The sequence below is a fragment of the Neolamprologus multifasciatus genome, chromosome 9 (genome assembly GCF_963576455.1).
Source record: "Neolamprologus multifasciatus chromosome 9, fNeoMul1.2, whole genome shotgun sequence".
Taxonomy (NCBI): Eukaryota; Metazoa; Chordata; class Actinopteri; order Cichliformes; family Cichlidae; genus Neolamprologus; species Neolamprologus multifasciatus.
This window is the reverse complement of record NC_140447.1, coordinates 11,534,628-11,559,512: the sequence shown is the minus strand read 5'-3', so window position 1 is coordinate 11,559,512 and position 24,885 is coordinate 11,534,628. Positions and strand designations below refer to the sequence as shown.

Here is a 24,885-nt window from a genome sequence, read left to right as displayed (position 1 = left end):
ATTACACCTTTCTTGGCTGCTGCCTCAAAGCACATTGTGCGCTGTCTATCTTGCGTGCTGCACAATATCGTTTAATATTTAGTATCTACTGTTATCTACTGCTAGCTAGTTTATTGTGATGGTGCTGTTTTTATTATGTTGCTCTTTTTTTGTTTGCTTTCTCTTCTGTTTTTTTTCTCCATACAGGTGATCCAGGTGTTTTGTTTGTTTTTCTTTCTTTCTTCCCCCCTTTCTCACCGTCTCTTCTCCCCTCTGGTTTTCTTTCTCTCCCTCTCTTTCTTTCATTCTTTCTCCCTGTCCTATGCCCCAGTCATGTCTGTCCCGTTTGTAGCAACCGAAAATAAAATAAACACATAATAATAATAAAGGTCAATCAAATGGACCAATATGGCAAGGCCATGATGATCCACTTGGTAAAATAAATCCGCTTGGCATCTTTCTTGGCCTTAAGAAAACAATTCTGATGGCTAAAGATCCAAACGGGACAAAAAAAAAAATCAGACACAAAAAAAAGAGGAACTAAGTAAACTGAGTATGTGTGACGTGCAGCGGAGCTATATAAACATACTGGCTTCTAATATTTTCAGACTTGAGCTGGCGTTTCTGTGCTAAGTCTCCATTTTCCGGAAAATGTAAAATTAAAGATTTTGAGTTAGACCACTTTGAGCCGTGTCTTTTTTGGCCGTTAAAGAATACAAAGAACTTGATTTAATACATACTTGACAGTGGATTTGAGGTGTTTGTGCTGTGTTTGATTTTTGCTAAAGTTACTGCTGTGCATTATGGCCAAACCTCCACGTTTGGCTCATCTTTTAAAAATATGTTGCTCCAGAAGCCTTCAAGGGCAAATTTGCAAACCTCAACTGAGTTGTTGTGTTCTTCTTAGAGACAATAAGCTTTCTCCTGGCAGCCCTTCGAAACCAACCATACATGTTTTGTCTTTTTCTAATGAAACTGTCATGAATGTTAACATTTAACATGCTGTTTAAGGCCTGCAGAGGCTCAGATGCAGCTCTTGGGTATTGTGCGGTTTCTGTGAGCACTGAACAGTCTTTGGGGTGGATCTGAATGCTCCAGACTAGCAAACGTACTCACGGTCAGTTAATCAAGTGCATAGAGCTCTGTGATGAATTTTCACATTTACTCTGTGAATCTTCATTCTTCTAGCTAGTCTTTACTCTTCTAGAAGCTTTCTTTGCTCAGATGTCTGCAGCACTGAGTCTATGTCTTCTCCACTGCTATTCCAAACATGGTGCTGATGCAGTGGTCATTAACACAGTAAGATTTAAGTGCACAAAATGTTCACATCATAATTGCATCCATTTTGACAACATCTCCAACACCACTGGCTGAAAGGCAGCCCCAAACCATGACGGAGCATCCACCGTGTTTTAAAGATGGCTGAAGACATTCACTGCTGTAGCGCTCTCCTGACCTCCTCTGTGTATGATGATGATGATTTAGACTAAATTTGGAGTCATCACTCCATCAAACCTTTTGCCCCTGATTTTCACTTGGTATTCAGGAGCCAGACTGCTTTGGGGGAAAATGCTATTGCACAATCTTGCTGACCTGCTCCTGATGACGCAGAGTCGTCTTCTGGATGGAAGGGTGGTAAACAGTTGGTGGGTACGGTGATGCGGGTCAGCCATGATGCTAGTGGCTTTCCCAGTGAGGTGTAAATAACCTGTAGACTGAGTAGAGAGCTGCCAATAACACGCTGTGCAGTCCACACTATCCTCTGCAGGGCTCTGCGGTTGGACGCGTGCCAGTTTCCATACCAGACTGTGATGCAGTGGGTTAGGATGCTCTGCATGGTACCTCTGTAGAAGGTGTTAAAGATGGGTTTGGATGTGCACCTTCTTCAGTCGCTGCTGAGCTCTTTTTGTCACTGATTTGGTGTTGCTGGTCCAGGACAGGTCCAGGGGCGGATCTAGAGAAATGTTCCTAGGGTGGCATGGAAATCAAATGGGGTGGCAAAATCAAAGCCTTGTTTTAAACACATATGCAGGTGTTACATATGGTTAATGCATAAGTATATGTTTCATATAAATATGGTCTATAACTTAATTATTTTCTATAGCCCACATAATTAAACATTTCTGTTACATAAAATGTGTGAATTTGTATTTTATGTGCTATATAGCCTTTATAATAAATAAATATGTAACCAATGAGTATAAAATCCAGAAAGCTACACAATTCTAACTTAAGCTTCACACTGTTTTTTGTTAGAAACACAGTCAAATTGTTACTGACTACTACTACTGTCAGAAATATGCACTGTCACAAACAATAATTTAAACCTAATTTTTCATGATTTGTTGGGTTAATATTTTGAGGTCCAAAATATAATTGGCCATTTTTGGCTACTTTTGATTGTTTTGTTTAGTTTTCTTTCACCTCGTCTTTCTTGGCATCATTCTTTTTCAGCACAACCTCACATGTCATGTCATTAACACGACTGGTCTGAAATCACACAAACACATAAAAAGTGCCCTTTCTCGCTGTCCCTCTTCCCCTCTGTTTTCTTTCTCTCTCTTTCTTTCTATGTTTCTGTCCCTGCCAGAGCCCCGTGTGCCTGCTGGTTCTGTTCTGTCCCTGCCAGAGGCCCGTGTGTCTGCTGGTTCTGTTTTGTCCCTACCAGAGGTCCCCGCACCTGCTGGTTTTGTCCTGTGTGTTCCAGGGACCCCTGTGCCCACTGGTCCTGAGACTGTTCTCGCTGGAGGGCCAGAGGAGCCCGTCCAGCCTCCTGCCTCGTCAGCTGGAGGGCCCGAGGAGCCGTCCAGCAACCTTCCTCGTCAGCTGGGGGGCCCGAGGAGCCCGTCCAGCCACCAGCTGCTCCACCAGCAGCCTCATCCACGCCTGCAGCAGCAGCCTCATCCCTGCAGCAGCAGTTTCGTCCACGCCGCCGCCTGCTGCAGCACCTCCGTCTCCGGCTTCCACGCCGCCGCCAGCTGCAGCCTCAGAGTCTTCATCCTTGCCAGCTGCAGCCTCCGTGTCTTCATCCTCGCCAGCTGCAGCCTCCGTGTCTTCATCCTCGCCAGCTGCAGCCTCCGTGTCTCCACCCACGCCGTTGCCTGGTCCAGCTCCAGCATCATCAGCTTCGTCTGGTCTAGCCTCTGCCTCGGCCTCATCATCATCAGCTTCGCCGTCGCCTGGTCCAGCTTCAGCTTCACCCACGCCGTCGCCTGGTCCAAATTCAGCATCATCAGCTTCGCCGTCGCCTGGTCCACCTTCAGCATCATCAGCGTCGTCAGGTCCAGCTTCAGCATCATCAGCATCGTCTGGTCCAGCCTCCGCATCCTCTTCAGCGTCGCCTGGTCCAGCCTCTGCTTCAGCTTTGTCTGGTCCAGCCTCTGCTTCGTCTGGTCCAGCCTCCGCTTCAGCTTCTGCCTCGTCTGGTCCAGCCTCCGCATCCGCTTCAGCGTCGCCTGGTCCAGCCTCCGCATCCGCTTCAGCGTCGTCTGGTCCAGCCTCTGCTTCAGCTTTGTCTGGTCCAGCCTCTGCTTCGTCTGGTCCAGCCTCCGCTTCAGCTTCTGCCTCGTCTGGTCCAGCCTCCGCCTCGGCCTCATCATCATCAGCTTCGCCGTCGCCTGGTCCAGCTTCACCCACGCCGTCGCCTGGTCCAAATTCAGCATCATCAGCTTCGCCGTCGCCTGGTCCACCTTCAGCATCATCAGCGTCGTCAGGTCCAGCTTCAGCATCATCAGCATCGTCTGGTCCAGCCTCCACATCCTCTTCAGCGTCGCCTGGTCCAGCCTCTGCTTCAGCTTTGTCTGGTCCAGCCTCTGCTTCGTCTGGTCCAGCCTCCGCTTCAGCTTCTGCCTCGTCTGGTCCAGCCTCCGCCTCGGCCTCATCATCATCAGCTTCGCCGTCGCCTGGTCCAGCTTCAGCTTCACCCACGCCGTCGCCTGGTCCAAATTCAGCATCATCAGCTTCGCCGTCGCCTGGTCCACCTTCAGCATCATCAGCGTCGTCAGGTCCAGCTTCAGCATCATCAGCATCGTCTGGTCCAGCCTCCGCATCCTCTTCAGCGTCGCCTGGTCCAGCCTCTGCTTCAGCTTTGTCTGGTCCAGCCTCTGCTTCGTCTGGTCCAGCCTCCGCTTCAGCTTCTGCCTCGTCTGGTCCAGCCTCCGCATCCGCTTCAGCGTCGCCTGGTCCAGCCTCCGCATCCGCTTCAGCGTCGTCTGGTCCAGCCTCTGCTTCAGCTTCGTCTGGTCCAGCCTCCGCTTCAGCTTCTGCCTCGTCTGGTCCAGCCTCCGCCTCGGCCTCATCATCATCAGCTTCGCCGTCGCCTGGTCCAGCTTCAGCTTCACCCACGCCGTCGCCAGGTCCAGCTTCAGCATCATCAGCTTCGCCGTCGCCTGGTCCACCTTCAGCATCATTAGCGTCGTCAGGTCCAGCTTCAGCATCTTCAGCGTCGCCTGGTCCAGCCTCCGCATCCGCTTCGGCGTCGCCTGGTCCAGCCTCTGCTTCAGCTTCGTCTGGTCCAGCCTCCGCTTCAGCTTCTGCCTCGTCTGGTCCAGCCTCCGCCTCGCCTGGTGCTGCGGGGGCCACGCAGCCTTCAGGTCCCCAACTGCCGCCTCAACATTGTCGGTCATCTGCCAGGCCGCTTGTTGGGCATCTTCGCCACTGTGGACGACCTCCTGAACGCCGCCACTGCCTTCCGCGCGGCCGGCCTCCGGACTTGCATTGCCGCCGCTGCTGCCATGCACACGGTCGGCCCCCGGACCTGCTTTCACGCCGCTGTTGCTGTCCGCACAGTCGGCCCCCAGAACTGTTTCCACGCCACTGCCTACTGCGTGGCCAGCCTCCGGACCTGCCCCACTGCTGCTGCCTTTCACACGATCGGCCCCCGGAACTGAACTGTTTGGCCTCCTGCACTGTCGGCCTCCGGGTCGGCCCCCTGAACTGTTGGTTGGATTTGTTTTTCTTGACCATCTGGGTTTTTTGGTTTGTTTTTTGGCTCTGTCCCTCCGTCCTGGTCCCCCGCCGCCCGCCCTGGTCGGGTTGCTTTCTGTTTTTTTTGGGCGGTTTTTTGTTTCTGTTGGGCTGTCTGGAGCCAGCCCTTGAGGGGGGATACTGTCATGGTCCTGTGCCTGCCGACTCAGTGTTCTGTGTTTCCTTATGCTATTGTTCATTCTGAGTATGTATTTTGTTGTGATTTGCCATTTGTTAGGTTTCTGTTCTTTGCCTGCCTGCTCCCACTTCTCTGTGTTCCCTCCGTCTGTCCATGGTGTCACACCTCTTGTGAATCTGTCTGTTTAGTTCTGTGTCTTGTCTGGTTCTGTGTCTGTGAGTTTCCTGTTTTATTGTGAAGGTCTCCGTCTGATGTGAGTGTGCTCAGTTTACGTTTCCCCTGTCCCGTCAGCTCTGATTTCTCCCAGCTGTGTTGCCCTCCTGTCTCTCATCCCCTGATTACTGGTGTGTGTATTTAAGCCCTGTGTGTTCTCCTGCCTGTTGCCGGTTTGTCTGTGTTACTCCGTGTCAGTCTGTGTTCCTCGGTGTTCCTCGGTGTTCCTCGGTGTTCCTCGGTGTTCCTCGGTGTTCCTCGGTGTTCCTCGGTGTTCCTCGGTGTTCCTCGGTGTTCTGCTCTTCGTCTGCCTCTCATCCCTTTGTCGTATGCTCCCAGGTCTGTTATTTTAGTTCTCCCAGTTTAGGTGTCTTCAGTTATTTTGTCATGCCCCACTGCTCGTTTGCCACTACACCACCTTGTAAATAAACTTCACTAGCATTTTCATCCACTGCTTGCATCTTGGGTCCTCCTTCCTCCACACCACACGGCTCGCCTCCTCAGCCGTGACAATCAGAGCCTTAAACAGGCTGACTTCTGCTAAATGGGTCAAACTAGGCAGAAAGTCTACAAACACATAACATCCTTATAGAATATGATGTAACACTATAGATCAACTTACCTCAGAATATATAAAGCATATAAACAATTACAGCAATATGATGCAACAAACACAGCAGTACTACTAATCCAAAATACTCAAAGCTTCATAGAACTGAAACAAACATTTATTTTTAGCTCCATTCTGCTGCTGATACATACTTTAGGTTTCTGAACATTAAACTTGTTTCTGCATTTCATAGTGTGTAACTTGAAGGCCCTGAGTACTTTCTCCCACACTGAAAACACTGGAATGATAACATTATTTGAACATTACCTAATAAGTAGTGATGGGTCGTTCGCGAACGAAATGGCTCTTAGAGCCGGGTCTTTGACGTGAACGACGCGAGCCGGCTCCTTATCGCGAGCCGTCACGTGGGGTTTTTTTGTTTTTTGTTTCTCTCAGCCTCTCTCTCACACTTTTTTCTGCTTCACTCAGCACGCGAGCCTTGTGCTTTACGCTGGGCAGAGGGGGGAGGGGCGGTAGTTACACTCAGTAGCACAGGAACAGAGCCAGAGGGAGAGAAAGAGAGCGAGGGACAACAACGTCACATTAGAAAGGTATAGTAATCGTCCACAACTATTTTCAGTTGCAGATGATAAAGGATTCAGAAAGTTTATTCATGCAGGTCGATATGACAGAGAATATGCATGTTCTTTTTGTTTTCATATTTTAATTTATATTTAATTGTGTTGTGGTTTGCAGTGTTTTGTGTTGTTTCACTTTAAATTGGTTTAAAAGGAAAAAGCTGAAAATTTAAATAGTTAAAAGTTGAAATGTGAATAGTGGATTTTTGTATTATATGATTTCTTTTTTACATTTTATGTGGAGTGAATAAATAAAAGTATATTTACAGTGGCCCCAAGAGACAAAGCACATACAAACCCTGAAGCACGTACAAACTCCAAAACACGTAAAAACACGTACAAACTCCAAAACACGTAAAAACTCAAAACACGTACAAAAGACAACAGAAGTGCTCCAGGATGCTAGGCGCAGTGTTGAGCTTTTGTTACCTAGTGGCTACACAAGCCAGCAAGTACCAACGACCGGATTTGGTGTGTGGTAGTAACAGGTAAATGAACATTTTTTTAAATTATTTGAATATATATGAGTGCCTGTGTATAAATACACAAACAATACACACATGCTTTCAATTGTGTAATTTAAGTGATCTAGTAGCTCTGCTTTGGAAGTTCGGTTCATGCTAGAAATGTGTTTTGGAGTTTGTACGTGTTTTGTCTCTAGGGCCACCGCATATATTTATATATAAACATATATAAATAAAACCACTTTTTTTTACGTTAGTAATTCCTTTTGTGCATAATTTTATATTATTGTTAATAATTAATTAATTAAAGCAACAAAACAACCTGAAGAGCCGGTTCGGAGCCGAAAGAGCCGGCTCTTTTTAGTGAGCCGAACCGAAAGAGCCGGATCTCTAAAAAGAGCCGGAAATCCCATCACTACTAATAAGACTGATTCAGGACAGACAATTAGTTATTTTAAACTTTTCTAGCAGTCCTTCAGAAACAGGGAACAGTCTGTCTATTCTTTCCATCTGTCAGCTGCTGCTGGCTCTTCCTCCTCCTCTTCCTCACACACTGCTGAGTTTGTCCTGGTGGCTCATCAGGGGTGCAAAGCCTCACAGATGATGTGCAGCAGTGGGTCCCTCTGTCTGTCCTCACTCTGGACACGTGCAGTTGTCACACATGGAAATCAAATGTGTGATAAGCTGCAGGATTCAAACACAAGTGTAACTTGCACCAGAGAAGGAGGATTTAGTGATTGTGTTATTACGAGTGCTAAACAAGAAGAGTTCCCAGATGGTACAGTGGACACATGTGCGACTCCTGTGATTACAGCATCTTTCTTTCAGCTTAACGAGAGAACCGTCAGCTCGTTCAAACACACGTTAAAGTCCGTTTGGCTCGACACCACCGAACAGAGGCAGCAATATAACATAGCTAACATTAACAGTGCAGTGAATCCTGCTTGTGCCATGATATTCAGGACTGCAAACCGAGCAGCATCACTGACTTTCAGCTTGTTGTGTTTGTGGATATATGACTGACTTTAATTATCCACAAAATCATCACATTTTCTGTAAGATTAAGGTCAACTATTGTATTATTATATTTTAAAGGCTTTAAAAGCAAGTAAAAGCTGAACGTACAAACATCGCTAATGTCACATAACTTTGCCGACATGTGGCCAACAGTAATGTTTTAATGTTTCTCATTATTAAACATTTGCACATAAATAAGTGACATAATATTCAGTACTTACTTTTCACAGTTTACTCTTCGGCCGCTCCGCTTCTGCCGTCTGCGGCAAAATTATCCACACCGACTGCCGCGCTATGAATTGTGGGATATGTTGGGCCACGAAGTCTACACTGCCACAGCCTTAAAATTCAGGGATATGAAGGATGCATTTGAGGGCCGCATTTCGAGCAGCCTTTGAATTGGGACAGCCACTGTGACGTAATCGGCCTTAAAATGCAGCCTTTAAGGCTGCAGACCCTGAATTGGGATACAGCCCACATGTAGCCACACAGGGCCAGTCGGGCAGGCACGGGGACCATGACAGGAATGTCTTGAAGACATAAAAACCTGGATTGGCGCTAACTTTCTGCTTCTTAATTCAGATCAAACTGAGGTTATTGTACTCGGCCCTGAAAATCTTAGAAATATGGTATCTAACCAGATTCTTACTCTGGATGGCATTACCTTGGTCTCCAGTAACGCTGTGAGGAACCTTGGAGTCATTTTTGACCAGGACATGTCCTTCAATGCACATATTAAACAAATATGTAAGACTGCTTTCTTCCATTTGTGTAACATCTCTAAAGTTAGAAATATCCTGTCTCAGAGTGACGCTGAAAAACTAGTTCATGCATTTATTACTTCCAGGCTGGATGACTGTAATTCATTATTATCAAGATGTCCAAAAAACTCACTGAAAAGCCTTCAGTTAATCCAAAATGCTGCAGCAAGAGTCCTAAAAGAGAGAGCATATTTCTCCTGTTTTGGCTTCCCTTCATTGGCTTCCTGTTAAATTCAGAATTCAAAATCCTGCTCCTCACATACAAGGTCTTAAATAATCAGGCCCCATCTTATCTTAATGACCTTGTAGTACCATATCACCCTATTAGAGCACTTCGCTCTCGCTCTGCAGGCCTACTTGTTGTTCCTAGAGTATTTAAAAGTAGAATGGGAGGCAGAGCCTTCAGATTTCAGGCCCCTCTTCTGTGGAACCAGCTTCCAGTTTGGATTCAGGAGACAGACACTATCTCTACTTTTAAGATTAGGCTTCAAACTTTCCTTTTTGCTAAAGCATATAGTTAGGGCTGGACCAGGTGACCCTGAATCCTCCCTTAGTTATGCTGCAATAGACGTAGGCTACCGGGGGATACCCATGATGCATTGAGTTTTTCCTTTCCAGTCACCTTTCTCACTCACTATGTGTTAATAGACCTCTCTGCATTGAATCACACTTGTTATTAATCTCTGTCTCTCTTCCACAGCATGTCTTTATCCTGTTTTCCTTCTCTCACCCCAACCAATCACAGCAGATGGCCCCGCCCCTCCCTGAGCCTGGTTCTGCCGGAGGTTTCTTCCTGTTAAAAGGGTGTTTTTCCTTCCCACTGTCGCCAAAGTGCTTGCTCATAGCGGGTTATATGATTGTTGGGTTTTTCTCTGTATCTATTAATGTACGATCTACTGTACAATATAAAGCGCCTTGAGGTAACTGCTGTTGTGATTTGGCGCTATATAAATAAAATTTAATTGAATTGAATTGAATTGCTACATGCTCGGTCAGCCCTCTTTAAACTTGCTCTGTTCTTTCCACCGTAACGTTTCATCCATCAGATTATGAGAGAAACCTCAAACCCTCCAGGTCTCCAGAAATCTTCCTGACTCTTTCTTCACGTCTGCTCTCCAGGTGAAGTCCAGTATTGCGGTTGGGTGACAGATGACTTGCACAAACGGCTCCTCAACACGTTCACGCGTGTCTGGTTCAGTGAGACCACCTTCAGTGAAGCATTCTGCTTCTTTAAGGGCTACAGCATCCCTGCCAAGGCCAAGAGCATCCAGGAGGTCCTGCAGCACATCGAAGGGCTGCCGCTGGTCGACTCACCAGAGGTCCGAGCACGCTCAGAGACGGGACCCGTCCACACTGAGGCAGTACTAGTCCAGTCACATGTCACATTTCTCCTGTTTGCAGGTGTTTGGACTCCACCCCAACGCTGACATCACCTACCAGACCAACCTGGCGAATGACACGCTCAGCACCATAATCAACATCCAACCGAAGGACACCGGAGGCAGGGCCAGGGAGACCAGGGAGGCCAGCGTGCAGAGACTAGCCAATGAGATGCTGGTGAAGCTGCCACCTGACTACATCCCACATGAGGTGGTTGTTTAGCACCAAACGGCCGACCCAAAACTCGACGAAGAACACAATCCCACCAATCAGCCACCAGCTAGCTTAGCTTAGCATGAATACTGGAAACAGCTGAGCTGCTGTGTAAGCAACAAGCTGCCAAGTTAAAAACAAAAATGTGCTCATGTTCAAAGCAGCTTTGTGGCTGTTACGGTGTGTTCACACCGAACGCGATGGACGCGAACAAAAACGCCCCAAACGCCCCTCATTTGACGCGTGCACATTCGCGTCTCAACGCGTGTCCAAGAAAAATCCATCGCGCTTCAAAATATGATATTTTGACGCGCGTGAACCGGAAATGTGGGAGGGATGTGGGAGGAAGTTGTGCCAGACCGGTATCTTTGCAAGATGGCAGCTGTCGAGTTAGCGCTTGAAGAGAGAGTCTCCCTTCTCTATGTACTGTGGAGAGCAGAGCAGCGGCGTAAAAGACGCCCTCGCCCTACCTGGGTCCATCAGGTCCTCCAGAGGCATGAGCAGTTTGGTGAGTTTCACCATTTGCTCCAGGAGCTGCGCCTGGATGACGGCCGATTCCAGCGACATCACCGTCTTTCACTCGGCCAGTTTGAGGACCTGCTTCCCCGGGTCGGTCCCAGAATCGCCCGCCTAGACACCAATTACAGGCGCTCAATCCCACCTGCAGAGCGCCTGTCCATCTGCCTGAGGTTAGTAAAAGTATTTAATACGGTAGTCCTTTATTGATACCTGTGCTAATACATGCTAAACCATCCATTTATACACTGCTAACATGGACGTGCTATGCTAACAGTGAATGCTCTCGGTTTTTACTGATAGCAAACTGTGGTACGGAGACGACTGTTTATAATATTTCTAGTGATACTCAGAAGGTCTCATCAAGTCCCGATTTAATTCGATTTATGCTGTTATCAGTGTTTGAATGATAGCATGTCTGTGGTGTCATATCAATGTATGCGCTCGGTGTTTGCTGATATCAAACTGTAGCATTAGGACCACTGAGTTAACCTTTGTAGTGATACTCACTCCTTTTTATTTAGACCTGGTTTAATTCTGGGATAGTTGAATATTTGTATATAATCACCGCAGACTGTTTTAGATTATATCTAATATATATCATGTAATTATCCTTATAATTACAAAATGTTTTATGTAAGATTTATGTTTTGCAATTTGTAATTTTGGAATTTCAATAATGTATTTTGTAACTGCAGTACACATAATACTCATTTTAAACAATTTTGTCCAGGTTCCTTGCCAGCAAACAACTCCTCCAGAGAGGCTGTCCTGGTGAGGGAGAAATTCATGGCTCACTTCTCGGTGGAGGGAGCTGTGTCTTGGCAACCAAAGGAGTAGCCTGTTTGAAGTCCGAGTGACTTCCCCACAACGGCTCTTTTAAGAGCCACCCACAAACCTCTAAAGAGTGTTCCTGTCTTTTTAAATTTTTCTTAATAAATGGAGCTCTACTCCAAAATAAACTAACCTCTTTTTACTCTCTTAAATAACTTGTCTTCACTATGTTCCTATATACAGTGTGGTGCAAAAGTTTGGGCAACCTTATTAATAGTCATTATTTTCCTGTATGAATCACTGTTACAATGAAAAATGTCACTTACATATATCATATAGGAGACACACATTGATATACACTAAATATTTACTTCCAGGCTTCATTTCTCTTTTTTTGTGTTGCCAATTTATGCACCTGCTTGATTTAAACAGTTATTGCACACTTTCTGTAAACTGCATTTCACTTCTCAAATATCACTGTGTGTGTCTCCTATATGATATATTTGACTATTTTTATTGTGACAACCAATGATTTGTACAAGAAAATAATTACTTTTCACAATGTTGCCCAAACTTTTGCATCCCACTGTATTAGTATGTTTTGTCATTAGTATAATATGAAATAAATTCTACTTGTGTCAAGTCGGGTGCCAATATTTGCTGTGTAGTAGAACAGAGACATTTTGTCATTATAAATGTTTATTTGAAAAAATATAAATTCATTAACAAAAACATTTATCATAAATATATGAAATGTAACTATTTACAGAGAGACAGGAATAAAAAGGACCCAGCTTGGAGTGGAAGAACCTCAGGGAGAAGGAGGAGAAAAATAAGAACATTGTTTCTGCCCTGGAGAGCTGCTGCCTTATCAGAAAACTACTGATCATTAGGGTCCAATGTTTCCAAATTTAACACAGCTGTGCTGTTTTCAAAAACTAATTTATAAATTTGAAATTTCACGAATTCTCGTGTCTGAGGCGGCATGCTCTCCAGAGCAGGAACAAGGCCGAGGAGGAAATGTTCAGTTGGAGACGGGCGTGGCCTCTTTAGGGACTCCAGGATGGCCAGCTCCACCGCCGATGGACCGTCCTGGGACCCGTCCCTCGCCCGCCTTCGAGCTGTCCTCCTCTGTGGGCCTGTAAAACACAGCACAAAACAACACAAAGTAATGAGAAGGCTGCTACTAGATTTTCATTTTCAAAATTGAAAAAAAAAACATGATATAAACAGATTGGTTGTAGATATTTAGTAAAGGTGATCACAAGGGAATTCAAGCAAGTAAAAAGCTGTCAGTGCTTGATGTTCATACCTGTGGGTGCAGCAGCAGGAGCTGAGGGACCAGGGACTGGGGAGCCAGGAGAAGAGACAGCTGAGGACTCTGCTGCATGATTACTTGACTCTATCAAGACAATATTAGATGTTAACAGGTTGAAGACAATAGTCATAGAGAATATTATATTATTATATACTTATTATTATTATTATATACAGTGGTCTCTCATTTATTGCAGCACATGAACAGTAGTCACAGTTCTCACAAGTTGATTCTCAAAGTGAAAACCTTTGTCGATTTTAAAACGTAAAAGTATTATGCCGCGCTTTTTCTCCGTCTGCGGCGCCACTTTTGTGCGCCTTTTTTGCTCCCGGTGCAGGTGTGTATTTCCGAATGAGGCTCATAGTTATGAGTGTTTTTGTGCTGTTTTTTTCTATTGGACGTGATGGTTATCAAAACCAAACATGATAAGTTTGGCAAGCGCAGGAGACACGACACGGAGGAGATTTGTCATTTGGGCTGCAGAATGCAATGCGCATTGTTGAAAGCTGTACGGTGCAATAAAAAAAATCAGCGAAAAGGCGAGGCAGTGACGGATGAACAGCGGGACTACTGTATACTGTTTATTAATAAACAAAATATGTTCCTGTATGACAACACGCATAAATTAACTGCCTACATTAACTCAATGTAAACATACCTTCTGACTGACACTCCCCTGCTGCCTCTTCGGGCTGTCCCTGGTCCTCGGGGGAGAAGTTCTCCACGGTCCGCACCATATTACCGCTAGTCTCCCGCGGGGTGAGGAAGGGGTCCAGAAACCCCATGACCGCGAAGAACTTCCATCTTCTCCCCGATCCTGCTGCAGACCCACTCCTCTTCTCCTTCTCTGCCTTCTTCTCCTTATTATAAGTGTCCCTGAGGCTCTTCCACTTTCTCCTGCAGATGTCCTCTGAATAAACGCATTATCTTGTTAGCGGAAAGGTATTTGTACATCAGTGGGAAAATAGCGGGACAGTAGGCGGGCTTGCTAGCTTTTGCGCGGGTTCATCGGGTCAGTCTGAAAATTAAAAAGAAGGAATGAACTTACCAGGTTGCCCGATCTCCTCACTTATGTGTCTCCAAGCTAGGTCCTTTTTATTCCTGTCTCGGTAAAAGTAGTAGCTAGCATCGTATAGCTCCGGGTGATTAGCCACGGCACTGATTAGCTTTTCCTCCATACTGAATGAAGAATGAACGGCTTTGGCTGGATCTGCCCCTTTGACCTAGGTCAGAGCCACGTCACCAGGCTCCTGATTGGTTGTCGCGGCGCGATTTGACGCTGGAGTTCAGATTTTTCCAACTCGAGCGGTAGACGCGAAACGCGCGTATGCACAAAATGCAACACAAAAACTCACGCGCGTGGTTTTATTCGCGAGTCAAACGCGCCAGACGCGCTACACTGACTCGCGTTTCACGCGTTTTGGCGTTTTGGCGACGCAAATCTGCTTCCGAATTTTCGCGGGACCCGCAATCGCGCGTCATCGCGCTTTTCCATTGACTTTACATGTAAACCTGACGCTCTATTCGCGTCCATCGCGTTCGGTGTGAACACACCGTTACGGTGTGTTCACACCGAACGCGATGGACGCGAACAAAAACGCCCCAAACGCCCCTACTTTGACGCGTGCACATTCGCGTCTCAACGCGTGTCCAAGAAAAATCCATCGCGCTTCAAAATATGATATTTTGACGCGCGTGAACCGGAAATGTGGGAGGGATGTGGGAGGAAGTTGTGCCAGACCGGTATCTTTGCAAGATGGCAGCTGTCGAGTTAGCGCTTGAAGAGAGAGTCTCCCTTCTCTATGTACTGTGGAGAGCAGAGCAGCGGCGTAAAAGACGCCCTCGCCGTACCTGGGTCCATCAGGTCCTCCAGAGGCGTGAGCAGTTTGGTGAGTTTCACCATTTGCTCCAGGAGCTGCGCCTGGATGACGGCCGATTTCAGCGATATCACCGTCTTTCACTCGGCCAGTTTGAGGACCTGCTTTCCCGCGTCGGTCCCAGAATCGCCCGCCTAGACACCAACTACAGGCGCTCAATCCCACCTGCAGAGCGCCTGTCCATCTGCCTGAGGTTAGTAAAAGTATTTAATATGGTAGTCCTTTATTGATACCTGTGCTAATATATGCTAAACTATCCATTTATACACTGCTAACATGGATGTGCTATGCTAACAGTGAATGCTCTCGGTTTTTACTGAAAGCAAACTGTGGTACGGAGACGACTGTTTATAATATTTCTAGTGATACTCAGAAGGTCTCATCAAGTCCCGATTTAATTCGATTTATGCTGTTATCAGTGTTTGAATGATAGCATGGCTGTGGTGTCATATCAATGTATGCGCTCGGTGTTTGCTGATATCAAACTGTAGCATTAGGACCACTGAGTTAACCTTTGTAGTGATACTCACTCCTTTTTATTTAGACCTGGTTTAATTCTGGGATAGTTGAATATTTGTATATAATCCCCGCAGACTGTTTTAGATTATATCTAATATATATCATGTAATTATCCTTATAATTACAAAAGGTTTTATGTAAGATTTATGTTTTGCAATTTGTAATTTTGGAATTTCAATAATGTATTTTGTAACTGCAGTACACATAATACTCATTTTAAACAATTTTGTCCAGGTTCCTTGCCAGCAAACAACTCCTCCAGAGAGGCTGTCCTGGTGAGGGAGAAATTCATGGCTCACTTCTCAGCGGAGGGAGCTGTGTCTTGGCAACCAAAGGAGTAGCCTGTTTGAAGTCCGAGTGACTTCCCCACAACGGCTCTTTTAAGAGCCACCCACAAACCTCTAAAGAGTGTTCCTGTCCTTTTAATTTTTTCTTAATAAATGGAGCTCTACTCCAAAATAAACTAACCTCTTTTTACTCTCTTAAGTAACTTGTCTTCACTATGTTCCTATATACAGTGTGGTGCAAAAGTTTGGGCAACCTTATTAATAGTCATTATTTTCCTGTATGAATCGCTGTTACAATGAAAAATGTCAGTTAAATATATCATATAGGAGACACACACATTGATATACACTAAATATTTATTTCATTTCTCTTTTTTTGTGTCGCCAATTTATGCACCTGCTTGATTTAAACACTTATTGCACACTTTCTGTAAACTGCATTTCACTTCTCAAATATCACTGTGTGTGTCTCCTATATGATATATTTAACTGACTATTTTTATTGTGACAACCAGTGATTTGTACAAGAAAATAATTACTTTTCACAATGTTGCCCAAACTTTTGCATCCCACTGTATTAGTATGTTTTGTCATTAGTATAATATGAAATAAATTCTACTTGTGTCAAGTCGGGTGCCAATATTTGCTGTGTAGTAGAACAGAGACATTTTGTCATTATAAATGTTTATTTGAAAAAATATAAATTCATTAACAAAAACATTTATCATAAATATATGAAATGTAACTATTTACAGAGAGACAGGAATAAAAAGGACCCAGCTTGGAGTGGAAGAGCCTCAGGGAGAAGGAGGAGAAAAATAAGAACATTGTTTCTGCCCTGGAGAGCTGCTGCCTCATCAGAAAACTACTGATCATTAGGGTCCAATGTTTCCAAATTTAACACAGCTGTGCTGTTTTCAAAAACTAATTTATAAATTTGAAATTTCACGAATTCTCGTGTCTGAGGCGGCATGCTCTCCAGAGCAGGAACAAGGCCGAGGAGGAAATGTTCAGTTGGAGACGGGCGTGGCCTCTTTAGGGACTCCAGGATGGCCAGCTCCACCGCCGATGGACCGTCCTGGGACCCGTCCCTCGCCCGCCTTCGAGCTGTCCTCCTCTGTGGGCCTGTAAAACACAGCACAAAACAACACAAAGTAATGAGAAGGCTGCTACTAGATTTTCATTTTCAAAATTGAAAAAAAAACATGATATAAACAGATTGGTTGTAGATATTTAGTAAAGGTGATCACAAGGGAATTCAAGCAAGTAAAAAGCTGTCAGTGCTTGATGTTCATACCTGTGGGTGCAGCAGCAGGAGCTGAGGGACCAGGGACTGGGGAGCCAGGAGAAGAGACAGCTGAGGACTCTGCTGCATGATTACTTGACTCTATCAAGACAATATTAGATGTTAACAGGTTGAAGACAATAGTCATAGAGAATATTATATTATTATATACTTATTATTATTATTATATACAGTGGTCTCTCATTTATTGCAGCACATGAACAGTAGTCACAGTTCTCACAAGTTGATTCTCAAAGTGAAAACCTTTGTCGATTTTAAAACGTAAAAGTATTATGCCGCGCTTTTTCTCCGTCTGCGGCGCCACTTTTGTGCGCCTTTTTTGCTCCCGGTGCAGGTGTGTATTTCCGAATGAGGCTCATAGTTATGAGTGTTTTTGTGCTGTTTTTTTCTATTGGACGTGATGGTTATCAAAACCAAACATGATAAGTTTGGCAAGCGCAGGAGACACGACATGGAGGAGATTTGTCATTTGGGCTGCAGAATGCAATGCGCATTGTTGAAAGCTGTACGGTGCAATAAAAAAAATCAGCGAAAAGGCGAGGCAGTGACGGATGAACAGCGGGACTACTGTATACTGTTTATTAATAAACAAAATATGTTCCTGTATGACAACACGCATAAATTAACTGCCTACATTAACTCTATGTAAACATACCTTCTGACTGACACTCCCCTGCTGCCTCTTCGGGCTGTCCCTGGTCCTCGGGGGAGAAGTTCTCCACGGTCCGCACCATATTACCGCTAGTCTCCCGCGGGGTGAGGAAGGGGTCCAGAAACCCCATGACCGCGAAGAACTTCCATCTTCTCCCCGATCCTGCTGCAGACCCACTCCTCTTCTCCTTCTCTGCCTTCTTCTCCTTATTATAAGTGTCCCTGAGGCTCTTCCACTTTCTCCTGCAGATGTCCTCTGAATAAACGCATTATCTTGTTAGCGGAAAGGTATTTGTACATCAGTGGGAAAATAGCGGGACAGTAGGCAGGCTTGCTAGCTTTTGCGCGGGTTCATCGGGTCAGTCTGAAAATTAAAAAGAAGGAATGAACTTACCAGGTTGCCCGATCTCCTCACTTATGTGTCTCCAAGCTAGGTCCTTTTTATTCCTGTCTCGGTAAAAGTAGTAGCTAGCATCGTATAGCTCCGGGTGATTAGCCACGGCACTGATTAGCTTTTCCTCCATACTGAATGAAGAATGAAGGGCTTTGGCTGGATCTGCCCCTTTGACCTAGGTCAGAGCCACGTCACCAGGCTCCTGATTGGTTGTCGCGGCGCGATTTGACGCTGGAGTTCAGATTTTTCCAACTCGAGCGGTAGACGCGAAACGCGCGTATGCACAAAATGCAACACAAAAACTCACGCGCGTGGTTTTATTCGCGAGTCAAACGCGCCAGACGCGCTACACTGACGCGCGTTTCACGCGTTTTCGCGTTTTCGCGACGCAAATCTGCTTCCGAATTTTCGCGGGACCCGCAATCGCGCGTCATCGCGCTTTTCCATTGACTTTACATGTAAACCTGACGCTCTATTCGCGTCCATCGCGTTCGGTGTGAACACACCGTTAGGCTCAAGAAACACATGCAGCTCTGTGCAGCTCAAACAAACAGTGTGCTAATACATGAGTGTCAGAGATGCAGGTGAGCAGATTTGGGTACGTTTGGACCGAGCCAGGGTAACTGTTTCCTGTTTCTAATGTTTATGCCAAGCTAATATTATTGAACTTTGACAGGAAGTGAAAAAGAATGCAGAGATTAAAATGTGACAATAAACCACAGTGTGGTTGTACTCTAGAGCCTGGCTGCTAACCCCGACCGTCGCCCAGTGAATGATGTAAACGAGTGAATAGATTTCAGACAGCAGATTTGTCAGCGTCTGATTCTTTTAGATGAATTTAGACTTTAAATCATCAGCAGAATCTGGCAGAGCATCTCTGAACCATCAAACACCGAACACGTTCATGAGTCCTCTGGAGAAACATGACGTCTCTGTGTGTTTTGAAGGTCAGAGGTCAACTCCAGAAGATGGGTCCTCTTCAGCCAATGAACATCTTCCTCCGACAGGAGGTGGACCGAATGCAGCGTGTCATCAGTAGCGTACGGAGCACGCTCACTGACCTCAGACTTGCCATCGATGGTCAGTCACACACACACACACACATACACACACACACACGTTCACTGACGCTCAATCTGACTCGTGTTTCCGCCGTTGCAGGGACCATCATCATGTCTGAAGACCTGCGCGACGCCCTCAACAGCATGTTCGATGCTCGGATCCCGCGCCTGTGGCTGAGGCTCAGCTTGCTGTCGGCCACGCTCGGCTTCTGGTTCAGCGAGCTGCTGGAGAGGAACCAGCAGCTCCGCACGTGGATCAGCGCCGGCCGGCCCAACCAGTTCTGGCTCACCGGCTTCTTCAACCCGCAGGTTGGTTCATTGTTCCGTAAATCTGGAGTTTTGGAATTCTTCAATTTTCTTTCTGAATGTTTTTTGTTTCTTTAGGGTTTCATGACCGCCATGCGCCAGGAGAAGACACGCTCCAACCTGTCCAGGGGCTGGGCCTTGGACACGGTCACCCTTAGCAACGATGTCACCAAGATGATGAGGGAGGACGTCTCAGCTCCGCCCCCTGAAGATGTGGTTGGAGTCTATATCTATGGCCTCTTTCTGGATGGAGCGGGATGGGACAGAAGTGGCGCCAAACTCACTGAGGCTCCGCCCAAAGTTTGTCTTTTTAAAATCAGTGCTTTTTTACTTAAATTAAAATAATAAACTGAAGCTTTAAAAAAACTTCAGTGTTCAAAAGTCTAACGTTTTACTGTTTCTGTATTTTTTGTAAATTAACATAAAAATATTTTAAGATTTTTTAAAAGATTAATCTAATGAAAAATTATGAATTATTAATTGATTTAGAAACTAAATCTAAACTAAAATTTAGGAACTAAATGAAATCAAAGTCTTTTTGTTTTCGCTCAGTAATAATAAGTTTGTCTCGGCCCCTCAGGTCCTCTTCACCCCCCTCCCTGTGGTCCACGTCTTCGCCGTCAGCTCAGCCAACATGGCCGACAGTAAGCGTCCCCCTGGCGGCGGGGGGGCGGTCAGTCTGTACTCGTGTCCCGTCTACAAGAAGCCTCGACGCACCGACCTGAACTTCATCTTCTCCCTGCAGCTGAGGAGTGTGCAGCCGCCCGAGCACTGGACGCTACGAGGCGCCGCGCTGCTCTGCGACTGCAAGTGATCCAAACGTTGTTGTTCCACAGACACGGACAGACACTCACCGTGGGGCTCTGCTGCGTCTCACTCAGACCTCCCCACAGGTTTCAGTTTGAGCTTTTTTATTCTGATGTTCTGATAGTTTCCATTTTTCTTCAGCACCAAACATGTTTGTAGGTTTTTAGTCGGTTAAATTTATGAAAATCAAAATGTTTCCACCTCTTCTCTCTGCAAGTCTCTAATAATAATAATGATAATGATAATGATAATAATAATAATAGTAACATTAATGATTTTGTATGTGACCTCACACAGTAAAGCTGATGTGAGGATCATCACAGTTTTGGTGGTTGTATGAACTTAATGCATAAAATAATAATTTTTTTTAATTAAAAAACTTTCCCTCTGTCATTTCCTGGGTGTTTCAAAATAAAAGTCCTGTCTTTCATGTTTTGAATGTGAGGCTGTTCCTGTGATGCCTTCAAATCTGTTTCAGTATGCAGTTTTTTACAGTTCAGACCCAAAGTGACTCAAACATTTACTTAAAAGAGGTTTTTGTTCTTCTGGGTTTTTCTGCTCAGCAGCGCTAAACAGGCAAAAGCAGAAACACACAAACAGAAAGAAACAGGAAAATATGTGTTTCTGTGAACAATGCAGCACCAAAATGAAAGACCAGGATTTATTTTTTTAATAATTGACAAAAACATTAAATGATCATGTTTATTTTCACATAAATGTCCCATCGGTCCTTCTTTTAGAATAAGTTTAGAAATTAAAAATACTAATTACACACCAGGAAAAAGCCAACAGCACGAGTCCTGAAAGGCTTAAAGAGAAAATAAACGCACAAAGAATGAAACAAAAAGGCACAAAACCTCAAAACAAGAGTGAATTAAATCTGACCGACACACAAAGATGCTAAAAGCCCCAAACATGAACCTGTGAGGTCATTAATGTCTGTCTGTGTGTGTGTGTGTGTGTGTGTGTGTGTACATGTTTACATGTCTTTGTGGGGACCAAAATGCCCGTCCCCACAAGTTTGAAGACATTTTTGGGACTCAAGATCTGGTTTTAGTGTCCGGGACAGTCAGGTCAGGGTTAGGCATTCAGTCTTAATGGTTAGAGTGAAAGGCTGAGGAAAGCATGATGTCAAATAGATGTCCCCACAAGGATATGAAAACACAACAGTGTGTGTGTTACTGTGAATTTGGGAGACAAGTGAAGATTTCAGAATCAGTGAGTTATGTTTCACTTCCTGTTGGTGAAGAAGAGCAGACTCCTCTTCAGCCACAGAAATGAAGAAGCTTTTATTTTGTCAGCCTGACAAACACGAGCTCAGCCACGAGCAGAGGCGACCCTGCAGAGGTGAAGGTCACAGTCAGAATCAGCGCTGGTGCCAGAGAACTGCACAAGGATGGCCTCATTGGTCACGGCTGAGTTCATTATGTAATGGTAACAAGCTGATTATTACAGAACAGGAAACGCACGTCTGCCTCATCAAACACCAGCTGCTGCTGCTTTTATCAGTCTGCCAACAAAACCTCAACAGAAAGAAGTTTTTGTGAGTTTGCAGCGTTCCTCTAAACTGAAAACTAAAACAGACTGAAAATGGGAACATGCACCACACACTCGAGAGTCAGGCAGCTTAAATGTGTTTGTCTTCATCTGTAGTTACGTTTCATTGGCTGGAAATGTGCTAACTGGAATCATTCATGAGTTCAGATGAACAAAAACAAATGTTTGCTGCTCCACGCTGCACAAATCTGAGTCAAAATCACTCAGACGTGCCCACGTAGGCATTCCACTAAAACCATGTGACCACCTTTGAACCTGTTGTGAATATAATTTTAGACTTTTCACTTTATTTTGAAAGAACACATTTGCAGGAAGTGTGGCTGCTGCAGAAACTCTTCACTTTTCACTGGCTTTAATCTTGAAGGTTTCTCCAGATGTGGAACATTCATGCTAAACATTCAACATCTGACGACCGTCTCCGTGTAAAACACTGAGAAACTCAAACTTTATACGGTAACTGACAGATTTATTCCTCCATTTTCAGGGATTTCACAATGAACTTGGATTAGTTTGATAATTTTCTTCACGTTGGGTGAATAAAACCAGCCAAGAGGCTGATTCCCGCAGAGGAGGAGGCAGAGCGGAGGAATCTGCAGGTTCTGCCTCTAACACACAACCAGAGCTTCAATCATAATGAGCACATAATAAAACCATGATTCCCCCCGCCCAAAATTGACTCTTTTAGCCTGTTTCTTCTGGATCGAACAGGATCTAACAAACCCCAGCTTCTGCTGGGACACTGGTCATCATGGGAGGAAAAAGATGGCTGCCGTGTTGGTGTTTTCCTGGGTTATACTTCCTGTATCTGTGGGTCTGAGTTTTTAATCAGAGGATGAACTTAAAGCTTTCAGTCTGCTCTACAACCCACCACCTATCCACACGTCTTCTAAGTGACTGGAAATCAGTAAAACTTCTACCACACTTTAGTAAATATTGCATTAAGATGAGCTGACAGATTTTAATCTCAGCATCGTGCACACAGATTTTTCAGAACACTGGAAGAGTTCCTGCCGTGGATTTAGATGTTAGTGTTGTGTAGATGATCCCATTCTGTGATCTTTGTGCTACTAACACTGATGTTTTTACACTTTAGGACCATCGAGACCTCTGCTGCTCAGCCGTCCTGATCGCTGCCTCCACTTTAACCAGTGCCAGAGGCTGTAACCTCTGATCATTTCACCTGCACTGACAGTGAAACTCTTCTCCAGAACCAAACGTGCCATAAACCCATCACAGCTTCATCATCAGCTCAGTCTCAGCAACATGCAGACGACCGAGCAGAAGAACAGACTTCAGGGAACGTCTGAAGTCTGTTCTTCAGTTTTCCCAGTTCACTGTTTATTGAACATGAGACAGAAAAATAACTTCACCTTTAATGTGAAACTTTTATCGCCTGTGACATATTTGCAGGAAGTCTTCATGCTGTGATTTAGTGTCACAGCCATAAGTATCACACAAGGTAAAAACTACAAGTCCCAGAAAAGTGGGGTGTAGAATGGGGTTTTAAATTTTCTGTTGAGAAAACTAAAGTAATGTTTTTCACAAATAGGAAAATTGGGGGAAATAAACTGTTGTACTTGTATGGGAAAGAGTTGGAAAGGGTGGATTGTTTTTGTTTTTTAGGTGTGGTTTTTGACAAGAGATTAACTCGGAAAGACCACATAGAGCACGTTGTGGGGAAAAGTAAAAAGGTTCTTAATATTTTGAGGTGTTTAGCGGGACTGACATGGGGTGCTAATTTTGATGCACTTAAGAGCATTTATATCACAATGATTCGATCAAGATTGGATTATGGGTGTGTGGTATATGGATCCGCGGCTAAGACTTCCTTGAAGATGCTGGATGTAATTCAAGCTCGAGCACTGAGACTTTGCTTAGGGGCAGTTAAAACAACACCAATATGTGCTCTACAAGTGGAATCGGGAGAAATGCCACTGTATATTAGAAGGCAACAGCTGATGGTTAATTATTGGATAAATTTGAAAGGTCATGACGAAAACCATCCTGTTAAGAAAGTGTTAGGGACTTGTTGGGAGGTTTTTAAAAATAGTTTTGGGTGGGTTGGGGATGATAGAGCGAGAAATTTTAAAGTGTATGACAAAGACTTCAATCAGACAGTGTTGTGGCCTTTACGACCCATGTGGACATTGAAATATGTTAACGTAGACCGATTGTTAACGGACACTGGAAAGAGGAAATTGACCACAGATATTTGTCAAAAAATTTTATAACAGATTGGAGAGCAAATACAGTGACTTTTTACAGGTTTATACAGATGGGTCAAAAGATCCTAAGACTGAAGCAACTAGTGTAGCAGTGGTAATGCCAGAGTTGAATATCAAGATTGCAAAAAGAACGTCAAATCCTCTGGGTGTATATGCAGTTGAATTGTATGCCATACTGCTGGCTCTAGAATGGGTGGAAGACAGCAGAGTCTCAAAAGTACTGATATGCAGTGATTCATTGTCGGCGTTATTAAGTATTGAACAAGGATACACAACTACCCATCAGCAAATTCTGTATGACAATCTTTTTGCTCATCATAGACTGTCTGACCAGAATAAACATGTAGTAATAATGTGGACTCCGGCTCATGTGGGTATTTTGGGTAATGAAAGTGCAGATAGGTTGGCCAAAGCAGCTGTTCAAAGAGTCGATATAGATGCACAGATACCACTGTCAAAATCTGAAGGGAAAAGTGTAGTTTGGACAGAAAGTAGGAACTTCTGGCAAATGGCATGGGATAATGAAACAAAAGGGAGACATTTATATAGGGTGCAAAACACTAAGAGGAAGCTAAGAGGAGTAGCGGATTGAAGAGACAGGAGGAGGTTGCTGTCAGTAGAATACGTACAGGCCACTGCTTTTTAAATGGTACTCTTTTTAGGATAGGAAAACATCCGACTGGGTTGTGTGATGGGTGCACTGATATGGAGGCGGTTGAGCATGTACTCCTTATTGCAGGAAGTATGCAAGTCACAGGAGGGTGATGTGGGGTGAAATGAGTGGTGGAAGGGAACTTACGTTTGAACGAGTGGTTAAAGAGTTAAGTCATGGTGAAGGGAAAGGGGTGGTTTTTCGTTTTTTGAGAAATACCGGTCTCATCAAGAGGATCTGAGGATTCAGGAATGACGGACGATTAACAGCCAGGAGGTGGCAGTAACGCAACAGTTTTGGATGCAAGCTGCCGTTA

At 44.8% G+C, this 24,885-nt stretch overlaps 3 protein-coding genes and 1 long non-coding RNA gene across 5 annotated transcripts; 2 read left to right on the top strand and 2 right to left on the bottom strand.

Annotated features, from left to right (window-relative positions):
* The first annotated feature begins 8,527 nt into the window (after nt 1-8,527).
* Nucleotides 8,528-20,601, top strand: LOC146511069 (dynein axonemal heavy chain 8-like). Of its 2 annotated transcripts, XR_014876216.1 has the most exons (5): nt 8,528-10,045; nt 10,128-10,316; nt 18,909-19,041; nt 19,123-19,628; nt 19,909-20,601. XR_014876216.1 is itself a non-coding variant. In XM_085173270.1 (2 exons), exons 1-2 carry the CDS (start codon nt 19,413-19,415, stop codon nt 20,140-20,142), a joined length of 450 nt encoding a protein of 149 aa, XP_085029396.1. In that variant the 5' UTR covers nt 19,405-19,412; the 3' UTR covers nt 20,143-20,601. The 2 variants fall into 2 exon arrangements, 1 of the variants encoding a protein (XP_085029396.1); XM_085173270.1 differs by lacking the exons at nt 8,528-10,045; nt 10,128-10,316; nt 18,909-19,041 and having other exon boundaries at nt 19,405-19,628.
* LOC146511071 (uncharacterized) lies at nt 10,632-15,672 on the top strand. Its single transcript, XR_014876217.1, has 3 exons — nt 10,632-11,008; nt 11,569-14,997; nt 15,558-15,672. It is a non-coding gene; the product is annotated as an uncharacterized LOC146511071 (long non-coding RNA).
* Nucleotides 12,489-14,105, bottom strand: LOC146511072 (uncharacterized). The gene is made up of 4 exons (XM_085173267.1): nt 13,976-14,105; nt 13,586-13,837; nt 12,922-13,011; nt 12,489-12,748 (listed from the first exon to the last, which is right to left on the bottom strand). Exons 1-4 carry the CDS (start codon nt 14,103-14,105, stop codon nt 12,489-12,491), a joined length of 732 nt encoding a protein of 243 aa, XP_085029393.1.
* LOC146511070 (uncharacterized) lies at nt 14,637-18,477 on the bottom strand. The gene is made up of 4 exons (XM_085173268.1): nt 17,962-18,477; nt 17,572-17,823; nt 16,908-16,997; nt 14,637-16,735 (listed from the first exon to the last, which is right to left on the bottom strand). The coding sequence occupies exons 1-4, from the start codon at nt 18,089-18,091 to the stop codon at nt 16,476-16,478; spliced, it is 732 nt and encodes a 243-aa protein (XP_085029394.1). The 5' UTR covers nt 18,092-18,477; the 3' UTR covers nt 14,637-16,475.
* Nucleotides 20,602-24,885: the final 4,284 nt, after the last annotated feature.

What these genes read in the sequence shown, in the direction of transcription:
- LOC146511072 (XM_085173267.1), bottom strand. Translation starts at nt 14,105, where the DNA reads ATGGAGGAAAAGCTAATCAGTGCCGTGGCTAATCACCCGGAGCTATAC. An exon ending in AGGGGAGTGTCAGTCAGAAG is followed by an intron (nt 13,012 to 13,585) that starts GTATGTTTACAT and finishes TTGTCTTGATAG; the next exon opens with AGTCAAGTAATCATGCAGCA. An exon ending in TCCTGCTGCTGCACCCACAG is followed by an intron (nt 12,749 to 12,921) that starts GTATGAACATCA and finishes TGTGTTTTACAG; the next exon opens with GCCCACAGAGGAGGACAGCT.
- LOC146511070 (XM_085173268.1), bottom strand. Translation starts at nt 18,091, where the DNA reads ATGGAGGAAAAGCTAATCAGTGCCGTGGCTAATCACCCGGAGCTATAC. An exon ending in AGGGGAGTGTCAGTCAGAAG is followed by an intron (nt 16,998 to 17,571) that starts GTATGTTTACAT and finishes TTGTCTTGATAG; the next exon opens with AGTCAAGTAATCATGCAGCA. An exon ending in TCCTGCTGCTGCACCCACAG is followed by an intron (nt 16,736 to 16,907) that starts GTATGAACATCA and finishes TGTGTTTTACAG; the next exon opens with GCCCACAGAGGAGGACAGCT.
- LOC146511069 (XM_085173270.1), top strand. Translation starts at nt 19,413, where the DNA reads ATGACCGCCATGCGCCAGGAGAAGACACGCTCCAACCTGTCCAGGGGC. An exon ending in TCACTGAGGCTCCGCCCAAA is followed by an intron (nt 19,629 to 19,908) that starts GTTTGTCTTTTT and finishes TCGGCCCCTCAG; the next exon opens with GTCCTCTTCACCCCCCTCCC.